General features: G+C 45.5%; 1 protein-coding gene across 1 annotated transcript; it reads left to right on the top strand.

Moving 5' to 3' along the window:
* The first annotated feature begins 14,852 nt into the window (after positions 1 to 14,852).
* Positions 14,853 to 16,672, top strand: LOC135817819 (uncharacterized). Its single transcript, XM_065331095.1, has one exon. It carries the CDS (start codon positions 15,150 to 15,152, stop codon positions 15,903 to 15,905), a length of 756 nt encoding a protein of 251 aa, XP_065187167.1. The 5' UTR covers positions 14,853 to 15,149; the 3' UTR covers positions 15,906 to 16,672.
* Positions 16,673 to 18,746: the final 2,074 nt, after the last annotated feature.

The raw sequence follows: 18,746 nt of genomic DNA, 5'->3' as shown, positions 1-18,746 counted from the left end.
GTAATGTGAAGGTTTATTAGTAAGTTAGTTCATGTCGACGACCGCAGCCTTGGGGTCTAACCCCGGGCCGTCCGGATACGACAGTTCAACCATGTTCGATTGGGAATAAAGGAGGAACGCTGCATCGTAGCCTTTTCGGACCAAAACCAGTCGACTCAGCGTCCAAAAGACTACAATAATGGGCCAATCGCGGTCATCCGTGCTTTTAGAAGAACGAAATGGCGCTTTTAGTGACATTTTGCATACAAATCCCCATCTAGTCGAGCGCAGTCACCCAGTTTCGGTGGAAGTGCGCGGGTTCGATTGGGATTCAAGTAGGAAGGGAGCGTCTCAGCTTTCTCGGACCAAGACCATTCGACTCAGCACCCCGAAGACTACAACTGGTGAAAATTTTAATTTTTGCCTTAACTTCTCCTTTTTAAAAGCATGCACACGTGTGCCCACTCTACAAAGCTGGCGACGCAACTATCGGCTCCAACTACTGATCAGTGTCACTTTTGCCAGTGATATCCAAAGTACTTGAGAAGGTAGTACACCGACAACTTGTAGCATTCTTCGACAATCATCCGGAACTCGGTGCACTACCGGAGGAGCAGTTTGCTTACAGACGCAATCACAGCTGTGAAGGCCTTTTGCCAGTTTTGGCGTAAAAACGACTGGCAGTTGGCCTTGGAGTCTTGGACAAGAAGCAGCTGTGTGGATATTTGTGGACATGAGCAAGTAGCCCTTGGTAGGCCTTGACGGATTATGCTAGCATAATTTTCCGCATAATTTCTACCAAAATCGAATAATCGCATAATTCGAGGCAAATTGCATATGAATCGCATAGATTGGAATAATCCGCCTGTTCGCATCAAATTCCATACAGTTGTACATGTTCTACAAGTACAAGTACAAGTAGATGCACCAGGAAGTCGTAGGTTTACGACTCCCTTGATAACAGTCATGTCCAGTCCACTACAATCAGTGACGGTTGTAGCTAGGTCGGACGCGTCCGGACGGTGCGGTGACCCCGTTGAACTTTTGCTACTACAGTACAACGCCCTCAACAAAACAATTCCCCTGGTATTTTGCACAGAACCATCATATACATCAGCAGCATATGTACATGTGAGCATAATGCGGCATAATATGATAACTTTTAGCATAAAAATAGCATAATTCTGCGATTTTTTCAGCAATGCGAAAAGCATAATTTCACGAAAATATTAGCATAATCCGTCAAGGCCTAGCCCTTGGCGGATTATGCCGGCATAATATTTGGCATAATCTCGGGATTTCGTCAAAAAATTATGCTCCGGCATAATACAGTATACGGATTCCAACCTATAAGGTCGGCATAATCTTTCGGTTTAGACAAAAATTATGCTTTAGGGCATAATACAGCTTTGTCAGAAAGCCTGCAGATGTTTGTTTTTTTAAATACCCCAGTTACGACTCCTTGTAATTGTCATAGCCCTTGGCGGATTATGCCGGCATAATATTTGGCATAATCTTGGGATTTCGTCGGTTTAGACAAAAATTATGCTTACTGCATGGCTGTGTGTGTATGTGTGGTTTCTCAATCCTCTATGTACAGCGTGAATACATAGTGGAACCGAGCATAATTCAGCATAATTCAGCATATTTGTTGGCGAGGCATAATCAAAAGCATAATTTTAAAATTTTGACTATTGGCCGAGCATAGTCCGCCAATGGCTATGAGCAAGGCCTTTGACCGCGTTCAGCATAACAAGCTCGTGCAGGAACTGGCTTCAGTTGGCGTTGGAGGCGTGGCATTGCGTTGGTTCGCAGACTACCTTACTGGGAGAACCCAGCAGATCGTTGTCGGCGATGCCCGAGGCAGTACAGAGCCCTGCTCACGTGGTGTACCACAAGGCTCCGTACTTGTTAGGCCCCTTACTTTTCTGCATTTATATCCGCCGTACCCCTCAGAAATTTCAACAAGTTACATTGCCGTGCTCTCCTGTTTGCGGACGACATCGCGTTCTACGTCATTGGTCGCAAGGCTTCAACCGTGCTCAGAATGCTGCAGACAGATCTCTTGAATCTCCACATTCAAAGTAGCTAACCATGCTTAGGACGGCGGGGGCATCACTGGGAAGTCGAAGGATATGGCCAAATAGCCTCCACCGAGCTCTGGTGATGATGCGGCTGATCGGCTCTGCTTTGCACCTGTCGTAGAGTGCCGTTGTTGCGATCTTCTGCGGCCAGACGAAGCCGATCAGTGACGGAGCTGGCCGCGGTGGAATGCGTCGAGTCCACCCTCGGCAGCTGCCGTGAGTCCCCACGTGCCGGCGTTGTATACTAGCACTGGTAGTAGAAACGCATTGTCGAGACGAAGCCTCGGTTCTTCTCCAACGGTACTGCGCCGGCTCCATAGTGACCAGAGCGATCGAAATGCTGCAGCGGCTAGTTGTTTCCGCCGAAAGACATCCTCGTTATCCCCGAGGAGTGACTCGAGCTTCTTGGTGGTGCGCCACTGTTCCGCTATCCTGTCCATGATCCAGGGATCGGCCCAGAACGGTAATTTCTGTTTTATCCGGGTTTACCTTCAGAGCCCATCCGTTGAGGACGTCACGTTACTCGTTAGGTTGTGACAACGCAAAATGGGCTAAACGTCAGCACGGGAAGGGTAGGCAAATACCTCAGTGTGACGGTGATATGAGCTGACACATAATGTAAACAGATGCAAAAACTAAAAAGAAGAAGACAGAAAGCAAAGTTGGTTCGCAGTCCGCGTTACCTAATGCTACATGGTATGGTTGGTTGGTTGGTTGGATTTATTTAAAGTCGTACAACAAACAGGCATATCTGCCTCCTTATATGAAGACGACTTCTGGCAGTAAAACATTTTTTTACAGAAGAAAAAAAGTGGTATAGTACAGACTAGAGGGTTGTGTTGATATAACTATGTGTACAACTACAGAAGTAAACTTGCCAGTTACTAAAGATTAGTAAAGTAAAGTAATGTTCACATATTCGCGATACCACCGACTGAGAAACACACGTGACCAGCTTAGGAGGTTGCTCACTACAGTCTCAGTACTGTACAGGAAATTCGGGCAGGTTGGGAAAGTGTGTCTAGCACCTCCCATTGTTCCATCGTATCGTTCCGGCTGTTGGTCACCATGGCATTCACCCATGCCAGCTAGTCTTGTTTAGATAGAGCGCCTCGCGATAATATTGTTATAGTGATGGGCTTCCTAGGAGGGAGATCGGAGTCAGAGGAATTTTTAATAGAATGCCACAATTCCAATACTCGTATCACCTACATGTACATGTATGGTATAGAAGCCTTGATTGGTAGTTGTATGTAGCCGAGATGTGGTCGATTCAAAATCAATGCCATTAGACAATTGCAACACTCGGTGATACGATGCCTGTACCTTGCCAATGCGTTTCTCCAGAGCTGCGGGTGACATTCATGGATGTAGACTGGTAATTTACTCAATGTTACATGATACACGTAATACACATACATGTACTTTCATGGCCTCAAAAATACACTTGACGCAGGATGACATTTGGTACATCGAGTTTCTCGCTTCCCTACTGCACGTTTTTTTGCTTATCATGTTCATGTTGGTTTTGGTTTTGTCCATGTTTGTTTCTTGTTTTGTTTTTGTTTTGTTTTGCTTGTTTTAGGGAATACAGCCCCAGGCCGTGTGATTAGGCATGTTGAGAGAATCTTTGACACATAGTGAGGGTCCCTTGCTCGGGCATACTAACCCTACACGTCACAATAAGGTGACGAAGGTGACAACATTTGGCGGATTGTTGAAGCCGAGATCGACATGCAACCAACAAAACAATGTTTTTAATGCCTACTTTTAAAGACGTCACATCTAAAACTTACTAACTGTACAAGAAAAACATTTCACCAAACTCGAAAAGGTAATCCATTTTCGGGCCAAGATCCCACAAGACAGCACTATTATTGTTGTGATCAGTTGCATATTCTCTCATACCGCCTTATCTACATCTATGAGAAACACACACTATCTAGACACCATCGGGGAACCCCACTCCCCGACTCTATGTGTCACTCTCCTGGTGCAGTGAGAACATGCGTTATTGTCTCGACTTCTCAAAGGAAAGTATTGAATGGTGAACACGTCAGGTGGTACTGGTAGCCAACCGTGAGCCATAGCGACGGCTCTAGTCTCTTGATCCATGTGCTGGTGGAGAGAGTCAATGTTTTCTTCGGATGCTTTAGCTACACAACTCCCGTAACAAGTGGACATCAATAGAGTTTTTCTCTGAGCTCGTGTACAAGACGAAGGGTTAATAAAAGAGACAGATTTAACAAGAAGGCTGCAAACAAATTGGTGGAGTGGGCAGTCCTTATTAAATGGAAGAGAGAGGGCTGCCTCACTATTATTTCTCGCATTAAGTATTGTCTCCGCGTCGCTTATTCATAAAGAGAATATTTCCAGATGAAATGATTGCTGGTTAATGGGAAGTGTCCTGTCCCTCGTTTTGCCATTTGCATTATACCTGCAGTCTGCTTAAACCATTTTGAAATCTTCTTTTCCTCACACTTGAATTGATTGGCAAACTGAGCATACTAATCCCTGCTTGGATGCTTGTTTTCAGCGTAGCATTCTTCAAGATACTTTTTAAATTAACTGCGTTCTTCTCAAAGCAACAAAATGCACCCATTTTATCACAAAATGCACCCTAGTATTTGTTCCGTGAGGTCCACCATATCCAACCACTGCGTAATCTGGTGATGCAACCGGCGCGTATACATCCCGAATCGTGCATTCGGGCCTGCTTCGAACTGCCGGACTTCGTCCGCGGTGTACGTGGTTCCGTAAGTTTCGTTAAGTTGCTCACTGACTGCTTGCAAGGAAAAACCTCTCAGACTGCGTTTCACTTTGAGACGTTCTACTAAACTCGACACTTCACTGAAAGAGAGAGGAGGTGCCTTATCGTCATTTCCAGCATCATTCTCCACGGAGCCTCTACTATGAAATGAATATTCAGAGGAACCTCTTTCATGTGACCTACCGCCTGGAGCACTATGAGCAGAACGTTCGCTGTTCGGGGACTTGTTCTTGGGTGACAGGCTAGCAGAATCACTAACATCATGTGCAATGCCCTGGGGTGAACTAGCCACGGATCCCCTCATCTGGCTTGAAGCGGTCTTGGGTGGTGCTCCCCGAGTCGCAGATGAACTTTGATCGGCCCAGCTTCCCTCCGGCACAGCGCCGTGGACTGAGGAACTGCTGGATGCCACACCGTGAGCCGAACTCTTGCTAGATGTGTTGCTGGCTAGCGGGCTGCACACATCCCATCCGCTGGTCTCCGAAGGTGAATCCATATCTTCTACGCAATGCCCTACTACCTCTTCTCTTGCATAAGCGACATCATGATCTAAAACAATCCCAGGGTCTGGCGATGAATCGTTCTGCTGTACACGTTTTTGATCTGCGGCATATCCACTTTGGATTGTTTCAGGCTTTCGACCCGAGTTCGCCTTCATTCCCGACATAGTCCCCTGAATCCTGTGAGGCAAAGCATTGTCTTCTTCAAAGGATAACTCCGACACGTGTTCAGACGAGTAGTCCTCCAAGACATCCGTTTCCCGATTCTCCGGAGTATTATCGGCTTCGGTGCCTATCCCGACGACCGAGTGTGGGTCTCTCCACCCAGACCATGCACTCCTTTTTTTATCACTGGCTTCACCGGAACGTTCGTCCTGTTGTGCACGTTTTCTCTTGCGCATGGCTATTAGACTTTCAACTACACTTCAAACAATGAACAGAACCAGAAAGGAACACAAGACAATGCACTTTGCACTTTCGACTACACTTCCAACATTGAACACTAAACCAGAAAGGAACGCGAGACAATGTACTTTAGAGCGGTAGGTTCGTGAGCACCATGCTGTAAATGAGGGTGCCTATCTGTGTTGAACAAAATACTCTACAGAACAAAAGTGGCCTGTTTTCGAAATGATGTTAGTTTTGCAATAAAGGCACATAGAGATCCGGCCACTTGCAATAGTGCTAGTTCATCACCTTACTGCTTGATAGTAAAAATGAATTACAGAACACACAGGGGGATTCCTTAGACTCACTCAGTGCACTTGCTGAGGATGTCAGCGCTGATTAGGCATTGGCGGATAATGCTCGAAAAGGTGGCAGATTCTGCTCGAAAAGCAGTGAAATTAGCAGAACCATACAAACCTTATGGCGGGCAATTCCTCGAATTCTGCTCCATTTCTTTATCCACATACTAAACATGCATGAAACTTACCAGAAAAAGTACCGAATTCTGCCAATTTTTCTGCTGGCATTATCCGCATATGCCTAGCGCTGATGTTGACATTCTTTATGATCGGTGTGGATTACTGCGTCACACTATTATCACTAATTCGCCCGTCTCCGCCGTGAAAATATTGGTTCCTATTGGTAAATGCTTTTGGCGATTGGTGAAACATACATGTACATGTGCATGTTGTAGAGTGATGTGAACATTACAAGACCACACATTCGCCAGTTGTTGGTTTGACCGCCATTTATTTACTATGACACATTGTGTTACATTGCAACATTTCGTGGTGCTGATCTCCTAGCCCTTGCAATGAGTTGCGAACTCGGCATGATAGTTGTTCAGGAGTGTTTATGCATAATAATCATACCTGTCACGGCAGAGGTCTAGACTGTATTGGCGAAGCAAGCTAACTACATGATTGTACATGTACATTGTACATGTACATGTATGATATAACCTGACACTGGTTAAAAAAACCAGTATTAGATAAACCTTGTTATAGTTCACGCAATTGTTAGATTGACAGCATGAAACAAGACGAGCTGAGAGAAGGACGCCATGGGCAGAAGTTGGAAGAAAAAAGAAAAAGAAAAAGAAGTCTTTATATAAGTTAAAGAAAAGAGCGAAGAAAACAAGACGACATCAGGAGTAGTCTCCTAACCCCTAGCATAATGAGGGTCAGAACCGGGTGCGATATATGGTTCATATGGTTCAAATGGTCCGCAGGGATCGGGGGCGGGGCTCTGCCAACCGCGGAAGGTTGTAGTAAGGTGATTGTTTCCGAACACAGTGTCCTCCACCTTGTTTCATGCTGTCAATCTAACAATTATGTACATGTATGTAGCGCTTTCGTAAACTAGCACGAAATCACACGTGCGTGAAAGCTCTACATTCATAATGGGAAGCCTAGAGAATGAAAATGTTGCGTGAAAATTGCGTGTTTCCAAGAGGTGATAAACGTGAGCGATTCTCAGCAGCCGGTACCATTATGTAACTGTGTTGTAAGAATCAGCTCTTTTCAGTTTTGGAAAAGTAATACCTGCCCAAAGTTAGTTGTCCTGTAAATATTGTTTTATAGGCAGCTACTTAAGCTTCAATGTTCTTGCGCTAGGCCTATTGTGCGATATACCGTGTACCCTGGGCATTTCTACGTGTACATGTAGTTGTGACAAACTCGGTGGTTGAAGAGGTTTTTCCGGCAGTTGGCAGAAGCATGTCTAAGAGGAAACGAACAGATACACATACATGTCGGTGCAGTGCAGATGAACACGTTCCAGGGAGCGCCTCAGACGAAGAAGACGACAAAACTGAACACGCCCAATCACGTCCAGCCCTTACGATCTTCTCCCGGAGGAGGCCCCCCAGTCAGACGCAGGCAGAACGATCCATTGATAGTCAGCAAACTACTTAGCAGCTCGGTTGATCCGGATGACGAAGATCGGTGCTCTCAATCTCCCATTGAATGGCTCAATACACCTGGTGGGCCTGGTGGCGTCTACAATTCGTTCGGCGAACAAGACAGCATAACAAATGGAAAAGATAGTCAGCGCGCTAGTGAAGCCACTGAAGATTCGCATCCTGTGGGAAACGCTACCCAAGACATGGCATTGACTAATTGCGAACCATTTGATTCCTCACATCATTTGTCCAGGCAACCAGGTCATTTTGACATCCAGCACAAGTACTATGCGCCTGGGAGTCCAGAAAGGAGGGTGCTTGGGGCGAGACTGACAGAAACACGGCATCGTGAAAAGCTTACAAGGAGAGCAGTAGGCAAGCAACTCAACAACCTGCACGGCACCTATTATACACGCCACACTATTGCTGAAGTGGAACGTGGTCAGCCTGATCTTATCTTCCGCCATTGCAAAGAATGGGTGAATCATGCAGATGAAGTGAGAAATATTTCTCAGAAAGATGGCGTTGGGAAATCACATCAGAAATTCGATAAAAACGATATCGCAGCACGAGTACTGGAGAGGTATTTCAATAAGGACCCAAAGCCTTCGGCGAATGACTGCCCCACGATCGCAGAAGTATTGGGTGCCGAAGAAGAGGCAGTGGAATTATGGTTTCAAAATCACAGAAGTGAACAGAGGAGTTACAACTCATAACATGAGTATCAATCGCTATAGATCTATGTCTGGCTTTCTGTCCTTTTCAAGTAAATCGGCTCTTGTTTGGAATTATTTACCAGACGACCTGAAGTCCTGCACTACTATCGCAGATTTCCGCGTCAAATTGGCTATTTGGCTAAAAGACAGCTTAACTCTTAATCATTGTTGTGATTTGCTTTCAAGCAATGTGCATAATCAGTAACTTGATGTTGCTGTTTTTGTTTTTTTGGTTTCCCGTTCTCGGGGCCTTCTATTCGGTACTCTTTGTAGTTGTACTTCTGTACTGTTGAGCTATCCGAATTCAAATAAACATTAAAAAAAAAAAGTTGAATTGGATACAAAATTAATGATGGTACAGGTACAATCAAGAGTACATAACCCCCTGGGGTTACGTACTCTTGATACAATGTATTTCATGTACATGTACATAATGTAGGTCATCAAATGGCTGGACCTGTACACTGCAGGACACATGCATTGCCCGGATAGGTCTGGCCAGAGACTATCGATCTCATGAAACTATAATGTACGGGTAGTACGAGGTGATTTGGCTTTTTTTAACATGGTTGTAAAATGACGTTTTGTTCAGCCAATTCTAGGCAAGCTACGTCCAAATGAATTGTTGTAAGTGGAAGTGCTATCCTTCATGTCCGCTGTGTCAAAAAATGGGAATGATACCACTTTAGAAAGTGTCTTGAATCATGTCCTAGTGGATGAAAATTAATTTGTCAACTGCATTGTATGCTGCGAAAGCTGTGTTTTTGAATATGTCAGCAACTAGTGGCTGTGCCATGCGGTGGAATTGGATGGGTAGCATAGCATCCTTTACTGATGCCGCCCTCCACATCCCCGGTTATATCTTCTATAATTCTTTGTTGCCATCTTCAATAGGTCCGTCAAATACAGTAGTAATAGGTTTTCCATTTGACCCGACGAGACCACACGACGCTTGCAGATCACAGCACGAACAGTTCACCAGCCACACTCCACGAAAGCAAGTAGTAGTACTCCTGACAAGTCTTGTTTCGTTCCATAGAGATAATAACGGGGAACGCATCAGAGGAGAAGCAGTTGTTGAATGAAGGGGTTTAGCTGAATAATGCTATTTTTATAGAAAAGATATTGGCGCACTGAGGTGTAAACACTCAACTACATGTAACTCACATAATTATGTGACAAATCAACACAAAAGGAATAGTGCAGAATGGAGGTGTTCTAAACCGGCCTACCAGACACAACTATCACAAGTGCTAAATCATTCACAATGAGAAGGAGAGGTACACAGGAATAGGCTGCGCTAGTTTACACGTCACAAATGGTACTGAGGTAGTGACAAAGATACTGTAGCCTAGTGTAGGTGAAAAGTAGACGCCAAGTGAAAACCAACAAATCATCACGGACGTCTGACGTCACATCTGAAGATTGCTAGCGGCACAAGACAAATACTTCACAAACCTCGATAATTGAAATTCAGCCAGCGGTATAGTGAAAGGAAGGCTGCTGGGTGTGACATAGAACTGTGGGCTGCTGAGGCGACGTATCCATCTTGATCTTGACTGCAGGGTTGGCGTCTAACGCTACAATCCGAGCAGCAGATCAAATCCTTCCTCTGATCCTTCCTCCTTTTCTTTCTTTTGTATTTGAGGTACGAAGTTTTTTCTTGGCTTTTGGCTTTTCGATTGGTTGATTCTTGAACTTTCTCCAGTCATCTCCCCCGCTATTTTCTCTCAGGACCAAAGTCAGAAATTGATAAAAATGGTGATCCGGCCTGCCGACGGAATGCACCAGGGAGTCGTAAAATAATGCACGGAATGACTGTGCGCAGGTGTAAATCACTCTCAGCTTCAAGCTCGTACCGTGGGGTACACGTGACTTACCCAAATCGTCGGCACGGCACTCACGGTACCGTAGTGGAAATCGGCCCATAATTACCGTGCATTCCGGCGGCAGGCCGGATCACCATTTTTATCAATTTCTGACTTTGGTCCTGAGGGAAAATAGCGCGGGGGAGATGACTGGAGAAAGCTCAAGAATCAACAAATCGAAAAGCACAAAGCCAAGAAAAAACTTCGTACCACAAACACAAAAGAAAGAAAAAACTTCCTTTCAGGGAGTAGTTAAATACCTACTACTCACTGCATTCGACCTCACGGAATACCACGGCATGCCATTTCCACCCCCCAGAGACCCTCGGCACCGGAATGTCCACGGCGCGGTACGGCAGGAGCCACGGAATGAACTCGCGCCAAAACTGCCCCTCACGTGAGCAAATCACCATGGGTACTCACGGCACGGCGGCACTCACGGTACCGTAGTGGGAATCGGCCCTAAAGCGGGATTCACAGAAGCTTTTTTGCGATGCGACACGCGATGCGACGCGATCTGCGATGGATGCGTGCGATGCGAACTCGCGAAATACCATTCACAGAAGAAGTCAGCGATGTGACAAAGTTTTGCTGATTTAGGTACGTCACCATGATATTCGCGCGGTTTGACACAACTTGTAAAAATTTATAGGCAACTCTTGCACCTTTGTACAACTTTGCTGTAGAAAAGGTCAAAACGTACACCAAATCGCTTGTCGCATCGCATCGCATCGCAAAAGTTGAGCCAAGCTCAACTTCTGCGATGGCCTGCGATGGCCCAGTTGCGGCAGTTGCGTGGGGTGCGACATGGCTGCGATTTGGGGTTTTCCCGGTTTCGCGTCTGTCGCATCGCGTGTCGCATCGCAAAAAAGCTTCTGTGAATCCCGCTTAAAGCGGGATTCACAGAAGCTTTTTTGCGATGCGACACGCGATGCGACAGACCCGAAACCGGGAAAACCCCAAATCGCAGCCATGTCGCACCCCACGCAACTGCCGCAACTGGGCCATCTAATCGCAGAAGTTGAGCTTGGCTCAACTTTTGCGATGCGATGCGATGCGACAAGCGATTTGGTGTACGATTTTGACCTTTTCTACAGCAAAGTTGTACAAAGGTGCAAGAGTTGCCTATAAATTTTTACAAGTTGTGTCAAACCGCGCGAATATCATGGTGACGTACCCAAATCAGCAAAACTTTGTCGCATCGTTGACTTCTTCTGTGAATGGTATTTCGCGAGTTCGCATCGCACGCATCCATCGCAGATCGCATCGCATCGCGTGTCGCATCGCAAAAAAGCTTCTGTGAATCCCGCTTTAGTCCCCAGCGATTCTTCACGTCGACCCGTCTGCCCTGACCACGGTATTTGAAGCGCAGGTCACCAGCCCAGACTCCTCTACTTCAGCTGCCAGACGACCCGCGGGGCCACCGTACCAATCCAGCGAGCCTTAATATCCTTCAAGCCAGTCTCTGTAAACACCATCTCCAGTATTATATGCTCAGACGTTTAAAAACGTGGAAGGCTACCGGCTCCGATGGGCTACCACCAGTCCTCCTGAAGAGTAACCATGCCAAGTACATCGCTAGTTCCCTCACTACTATCGTCAATGAGTCTCTTCAAAAAGGACAATTCCCCACGGGTTTCAAAGCAGCAGACATCTGCCCAGTGTTCAAGAAAGGAGATCGCACCCAGGCAACCAATTACCGTCCGATATCCCTATTGCCTGTGGCATCGAAGATATTGTTGTCTACGAACAGCTGCAGACATTATAATGAGCCTGACCTTTAGTTTAGAAAGTCTTGTCGACGCATGCATCCACGGAATAACGCACCACCATGTATCATACAGGTAATGATCACTCCCTTAGTATTGACTCCCATAGATTTTTACCATACATAAGCAGTCAAAATATTCCTGCATATTTCACACCTTAGGGCTATATTGACCGCTTATATTTGACTCCTTTTTAGCGATTGAACACAGGCTTTGGCTAGTCGTGATAAATCTAGTATTGACTTCGTACTTGGTCAGTATAGGAAATAAAAGACCTCGTAAAAGACCTCGCCTTCGCCTCGGTCTTTTACTCGGCTTTTATTTCCTATACAGGTAGACTCCCTTTAATTCGAACCTCAAATTGCCAGGCCCTAACTTCGAATTATCCAGAACTTCTAATTATCCAAATGCAGCCCCATGCACTGATATGTATGTCAAAATGCTTGAAATCTCATGCTGAATATTTTTTGCACATTTTTATTTGCATCAACGAAACATAGGTGGTCGTATCGGTCATGTACAACGGATCATCAAAACACTGGATCGACACAAAATCATTTTGACATTATCTTCATCTTCTAGTGAAGAAGTTGTCAATCACTGCAGCTTTCCTGAAACAATTTCAACGGAAAAGAACTGCGCTGCCTAATCCACGTCATGAAAAGTTGGGCACCCTGTAAGAAGACCTTAGGGTCTGTTGGGAATGCCCAAGTAAAATAATAAAATACAATACAAAATACAAAAGGCCGTCGAACAGCAGCACGTCGTTCTGAAGAACGGAAGTGGAGCATAGGCATCGACAATATTTACGACAAGAGTGTTGTTGTTCGCCAACATCCCCGCGCACGAGCTGGCGCGGCAAGAAAGGCCATCGAGATCCGCGAAGAGAGTCAGCCACCTGGAAGAAGTCGTCTTCAATCAAACCTTTGCAATTTGCCTAGCACGGGCTTGAATCAAATTTCGAGAGAAGGTGGGTTTCTTGAACGCTATAGTCGATCCTGCAGCGGACCATCAATCAATTTCTGAGCTACTCTTGGCTAGAGAAGGAGAAAAGAATGAACTTCGAATTACAAGGATAGCAACTCAATCTCACTTCGAAATAAGCGTTCAAAGGACATAGCCAATGTACTGTAAACAGCTCTTCTGTACGAAGACTGGGTTCGAATTATCCAACCGGCGCACTTTTCGTACTTCGAATTATGCATTCGATTTTGACTTGAAGTGACTTGCAAAAGATCGGTACGACGAAAAAGTTCGAATTACACGGAATGTTCGAATTAAACCGTATTCGAATTAGAGGGAGTCTACCTGTATTGACCTCGTACTCAGTCAATATTAGATACGTATTGAACGTTTTCGTTCCCTTCTTCTCAAAATACTAGGCTACAGGGAATGATGGGAAAAAACTAAGGGACTACAACAGACAACTATGTTTTTCGATTTTGACAGCATGTTACAAAAACATGTTAAACTACCAAGCAAGGCTTCTGTATATACCAACAGACAACTACTAGTAAAGCCTAAAGGTAAAAAAATAGAAATACAGCACTCCTATTATCACGGTGTAGAAATCATGTGACACAAACTTGTGACAAAGGAGAAAGATACTAGTGTCAAGGTGAAGAGTCAAACTGACCCAGCATGCATGCATGCAAACCATTGGCATTGGGTGACAAAAACTTGGCGTGAACAAAATAATTGTCAAGAGTTCAAGGATTCAGGAACCTACATGATTGTACAATGGCTACATGACTGTATTTCACACCTTCGCAACAATGCCAAGCAACTGCAAAGACAACCGTGAGTCCGTGGCCGGCCGTGATTTTCCTTATGTACAAAATAATTGGAGTGCATGTATTTTTCACAATATTGTATACATATACACACATGTACATGACATTGTAGTTGTAATCCCTTATCAAATTATTATTATTTTTGATAAGGCAATCCCCGCAGGCCTAAAGTTGTATCAAACCGCGCGAATATCATGGTGACGTAGCCAAATCGCGGCAAGATTTTGTCGCATCGCACGCGTCCGTCGCAGATCGCGTCGCATCGCGTGTCGCATCGCAAAAAAAGCTTCTGTGAAGCCTTCTTACAGGGTACCCTACTACATGTACATGTACCTTAGTTTTTTCCATCTTTCCCTGAGTATTTTGAGAAGAAGGGAACGAAGAAGGGAACGAAAACGTTCAATACCGTACTTGCGTAAAGACTACTACAAAAAAAAGTACTAGTACTATTCTTCTATGATGAGTCATGCCTTTGTTGGTTGGCAATCATTACGTCATTTTGATGATTTGCATGCATGCATCATGCATGTACCTGTACATATATGTGCGCACGTGCATGACGTGATGTATGCGCTTGCGCAATGACCTCCTGGGCCTTCGGCAAGTCTTGCAGCTTGTGCATGCAGCTGGTTCACGGATATGAGTACTCGTACATATATTTTGAATGCCTGAGCTGAATGCGCGACCAGCCGACCACTCACGAAAGTCACGATCACTCACGATCACGTGATCACGTGAATTCTGCTGGGACGCGCTAGAGCGCGCGCCCTGGTTCATGCTTCGCTCGAGCCTAGCGCTAGCGCCTGCACCCTGCAGCCTGCCTGAGGCTTTTTGCCTTTGCCGGCTTTGGTGAAGACTCGTAGTCTAGTTTGGAGCTGATGCATGCTGTCTGGGCGCGAGTCCCACCGTCGCCAAGTGCAGGATGTGTACGAGTGCGCTAGCTAGCTAGCTACAGTACAGACAGTCCAGATCAGAGAGAAAGGGGATCTACCGCCGTGCACGCACGGACACGGCCACGTTCTCACTTGACCACGAGGAGAGGCGAGGTACTGAGTCTGTATACTAGGTTCACAGAACTACTGTTTGGAACTGTTGCTTTTTTTACTTGGAAACATCAAGAAACAGAACGATCCTTGATGCAGTGAAAGTGATTTTAGGTAGTTGTTGTTTGTAGTTTGGTCGAAGCCCTTACTTAGTTTTGTAGAGTTGCTTTGCTGAGATCGAGAACGGTCAGGTATAAGCATTTTCGCCTGACCAATTCGCAGTACAAAATATTAATTTGCCTTTTTAGCTGAAGCTGAAGCCAGGTTGAAGGTGGACATGGATTTCTCGGATAGTTTCTTCCACGATAAATTCAGAGCAGATGACTCTGTTATTCCAGAGCGAATTCGCCACGATGAGCCATCGGTTACGTCTGTCTCGGATTTGGTTCCGAGTGGAGTCAGCTCCTCATTTGACCAGATGGACAGTTTCTTCCGTGATTCGCTTAGAGCCGATGCCACCATCAGTTTTCCTGAACCGATCCTGAAGGAAGAGCCGTCGGCAACATCTGCTTCAGACTTAGTGCCGACTGGAATCAGCTCTGCATTTTTTGATCAGATTGAATGGCCGGACAGTTTCCGCGAACTTGAAAAAGACGATGCGGTTGTTATAGACACATCGGCTTTGAGCAGTCTGAGCAGCCTGCGTGCCTTGGCCGTGGATACAGCACAAGCCACTGCTGATGAATCCACACCGAACACAGTCAGGAGTGCGCTGGATGCTGCCAGTGATTCTGCTGCCGCAGCTGGACTTCTAACCCGTAAATCACAGTCAGACTTCAAGTCCGCCGATGATTTCAAGGCGTATAAAATGCGGCGCGAGAAGAACAATGAGGCGTCTCGACGCAGCCGAACCAAATTCCGCCAAAAGGCGCGCGAAATGGAAGAGGAAGTACATGGCTTGCGCGAGGAGAACACCAATCTCAAGAAGCAGCTGAGCACGATCACAGCCGCATTTGAGGCACTGCGGCGGCAGCAGTCTGAGTTTACGGGCATCCGTAGCAGCTCTGCGCAGTCAGGTGACACATCATTATGATGGTGGCGTGTTGCCATGACGTTGCGAGACTTGTTTTTCTTTTCTGTTTGAAACTTTAAGGATAACCTAGTATCTAGAGAGCGCGTGCGCGCGTTGCTTCTCTGGCATGCAACACTGCTCTTTTGCCGTGGCTCTTCTCCGGCACTGCTCCCTGGAGTGCTCTATCTCTTTCCTTCTTTCTTCGGTCTCTCTCTCTCTTTCCTTCTTTCTTCGGTCTCTCTTTTCTGTCTAGAAAAATCCGGCGTATCTTTCTACTGCTTACTTTCTGACAGTTTGTCTCCACTTCCTCGTACTGCTCGGGGACTCTTTTTACGTTTCAACATTCCGTTTTATCTCAGGGACTTGCCATGCTATTGCCATTGCAGCTAGTAAGTACCCTGGCCCAGCTTCTGCCAGTACTGCTGGTGTATTTATTATCGCTCTTGTCTTGCTGTTTGCTATTTGCTGTTTTCGCTTTCCTGCTCCATGTTAGGTGCACGTAGCTGTACATGCTGTCTCATGTATGCCGTGTGCATTTTTGAGCTTTTTCTGCTCTCACCGCTGTTCTAGCTAGTTAGCAATGATTACATGTTTTGCGTGTGTGTGTGTTGTGTATTTCGACTAGTATTTTTTACTTGAGCTGTATCAGGCTGTATTTGCCTTGCCTTGAATTCAGATATTTGCGTTCGTGCAAATCATATTTAGCCACTTATCCAATTTCTTTTTCTCTCCCTCTCGTTCCGCTTCGGCACGGGAACATGCAATGCCTTTTCAACTGATCTACAGAATATTTAGTCGATGTGCTAATCAGTTACGGTTCGGGGGGGGGGGGGGGGCAGCCCCCAGGAGTCCCGTCATTAGTTTCAGGCTGTTGATCGGCCCCCTGTCGGATGTCTGCCTGTGAAGTGATGTCAGCGTATACTGTACACTGTGTTGAACTGACGCATGCACTGTTGTACGCCATAAGTTTGTCACCGAGGCAAATGATGTGTAATTGAACCATGGATGTATTTGAGAGCAACAAATACCGATCGATTTCTTTTTTGAAGACCTCAATCGGCCAAAGTTTAATGACGGCCAAAAGTTTCATTTCCAGGTCGGCCAAAGTTTCTCACCGGCCAAAATTTGTTTGATTTGCAGTACATGCTTCTCGGATTATCCAACTCCCACATGCGGTGAGTGCTGTTCCGGCAGAATTTCTAGTACATGTATTCAAGTTGACGCCATTTCGGGGATGCAATGCTTTGCGCACGAGCGTCATTAAAAAATTTGATTTCTGACGTGTGTACAACACAACGAGCACGATAAAAGTATAACGAATCACACGTGTTTCCTTGTACTGTAAAAGCAGAAACTTTCGGTGGTGTTTTTATTTTCGGTAACTTTGGTGGCGAAAATAAAACGCAACGAAAATTTCGGTACTACGTATAATAAATGTAGAGCCGAAGGATTTATTGCAATTACATACCAGTATGTAATTGCAATAAATCCTGAGGCTACTACATTTATTATACATATGTTGACCTTCACTTTTCCTAAAAAGGAGTATTATTTTTATAAACAGTATTTATTGGCCCTAGTGGTATTTTATAAACAGTATTTATAGTATTTATTGGTTATTGACACATTAAAATTCAACAACTTTCCTGACAAAGTGATCGCGACTGCTCATGAACGAGCCAGACGACCTGCTAAACAAAAGAAAGACTATCGATCCACGTTGAAGTTACCATTCAAAACGGATGCCATCCACTACAGGGTCCACCGTCTTCTAAACAAATACAATCTAAATGTACAGATAATCCACAAGAATGCAAGGCTTTCCAACAGCGTCACTAAGTCCAGCCTCACTGGACCTTGCTGCCGTAAGTGGGTGGATCCCGCTGCCCCGAGGCGACGAGGAAGGCCTAAAGCCGCCTGCGTTGCATGCCAATCGAGCGAGGTAGAATGCACAAGACGCAACGTGGTTTATCGTCTGACCTGCAAGTGCTCGGAGAAGTATGTTGGAGAGACTGGCCGCAGTGTAGCAACGCGAACAAAAGAACACAATGATAACTCACGCAACAAGACGTCTGGAAAAGCCCTGGGCGAGCACTACCGACTTCACCATGGCGACGAGGTACTGCCGCTTGGCGAGTACGGCATTCACAGAGGTTCGCGTCCTTGCCACTGAGTCGGATCGGGCCAGGAGGAGAATACGCGAAGCAATACAAATTCGCGACACGAGCCCCAGCATAAACAATAACGCAGGGTGGGACCTCCTGTGAATTCTCTGGTGAAGCCTTGTACATATTTCTGGCCCTGATACTCGCTCTTCCTGGATGGTGGTGGTTTAGCACCCCTTGAACTAGTGCACTGTTACTACTACTGTTGTTGCTAGCGCCTGCAATTACATGTCTGCACGCACCTAGTGCACATGTACATTCTGTTTGTTGCTTGTACCTGTGCCATTTTTAGAGTTGTCGCGTATTGCGTTATTTCTATACCTGGGGTTTTTTTTGGTGATGTTTTGTCCTTTTGTTCTCTCTCTCGTCATAGTGCATGCAGGTGTGATTTGTTATCAGTTTGCAGCGCTCCTCGTATATTAACCCATCCTAACCGGTGTGCCCACTTCATTCCTGATGATGGTTATTTCATGACCGAAACGTTGAAATATAATATTTTTCTGGTGAAAAGCAGTTATTTGAGTGTGAGCCAGTGTTGCTCACAACCAATTTTTTAGTATTTATTGGGTCAAAAGCCAATAAATACTGTTTTATATAAAATACCACTAAGGCCAATAAAATTAATACTGTTTATAAAATACTCCTTTTTAGGGAAAAGTGGAGTGCTACATGGAAAAGTGCAGTGATATTTTATTGA

Source organism: Sycon ciliatum, chromosome 5 (genome assembly GCF_964019385.1).
Source record: "Sycon ciliatum chromosome 5, ocSycCili1.1, whole genome shotgun sequence".
Taxonomy (NCBI): Eukaryota; Metazoa; Porifera; class Calcarea; order Leucosolenida; family Sycettidae; genus Sycon; species Sycon ciliatum.
This window is presented reverse-complemented; position numbering and strand designations above follow the sequence as displayed.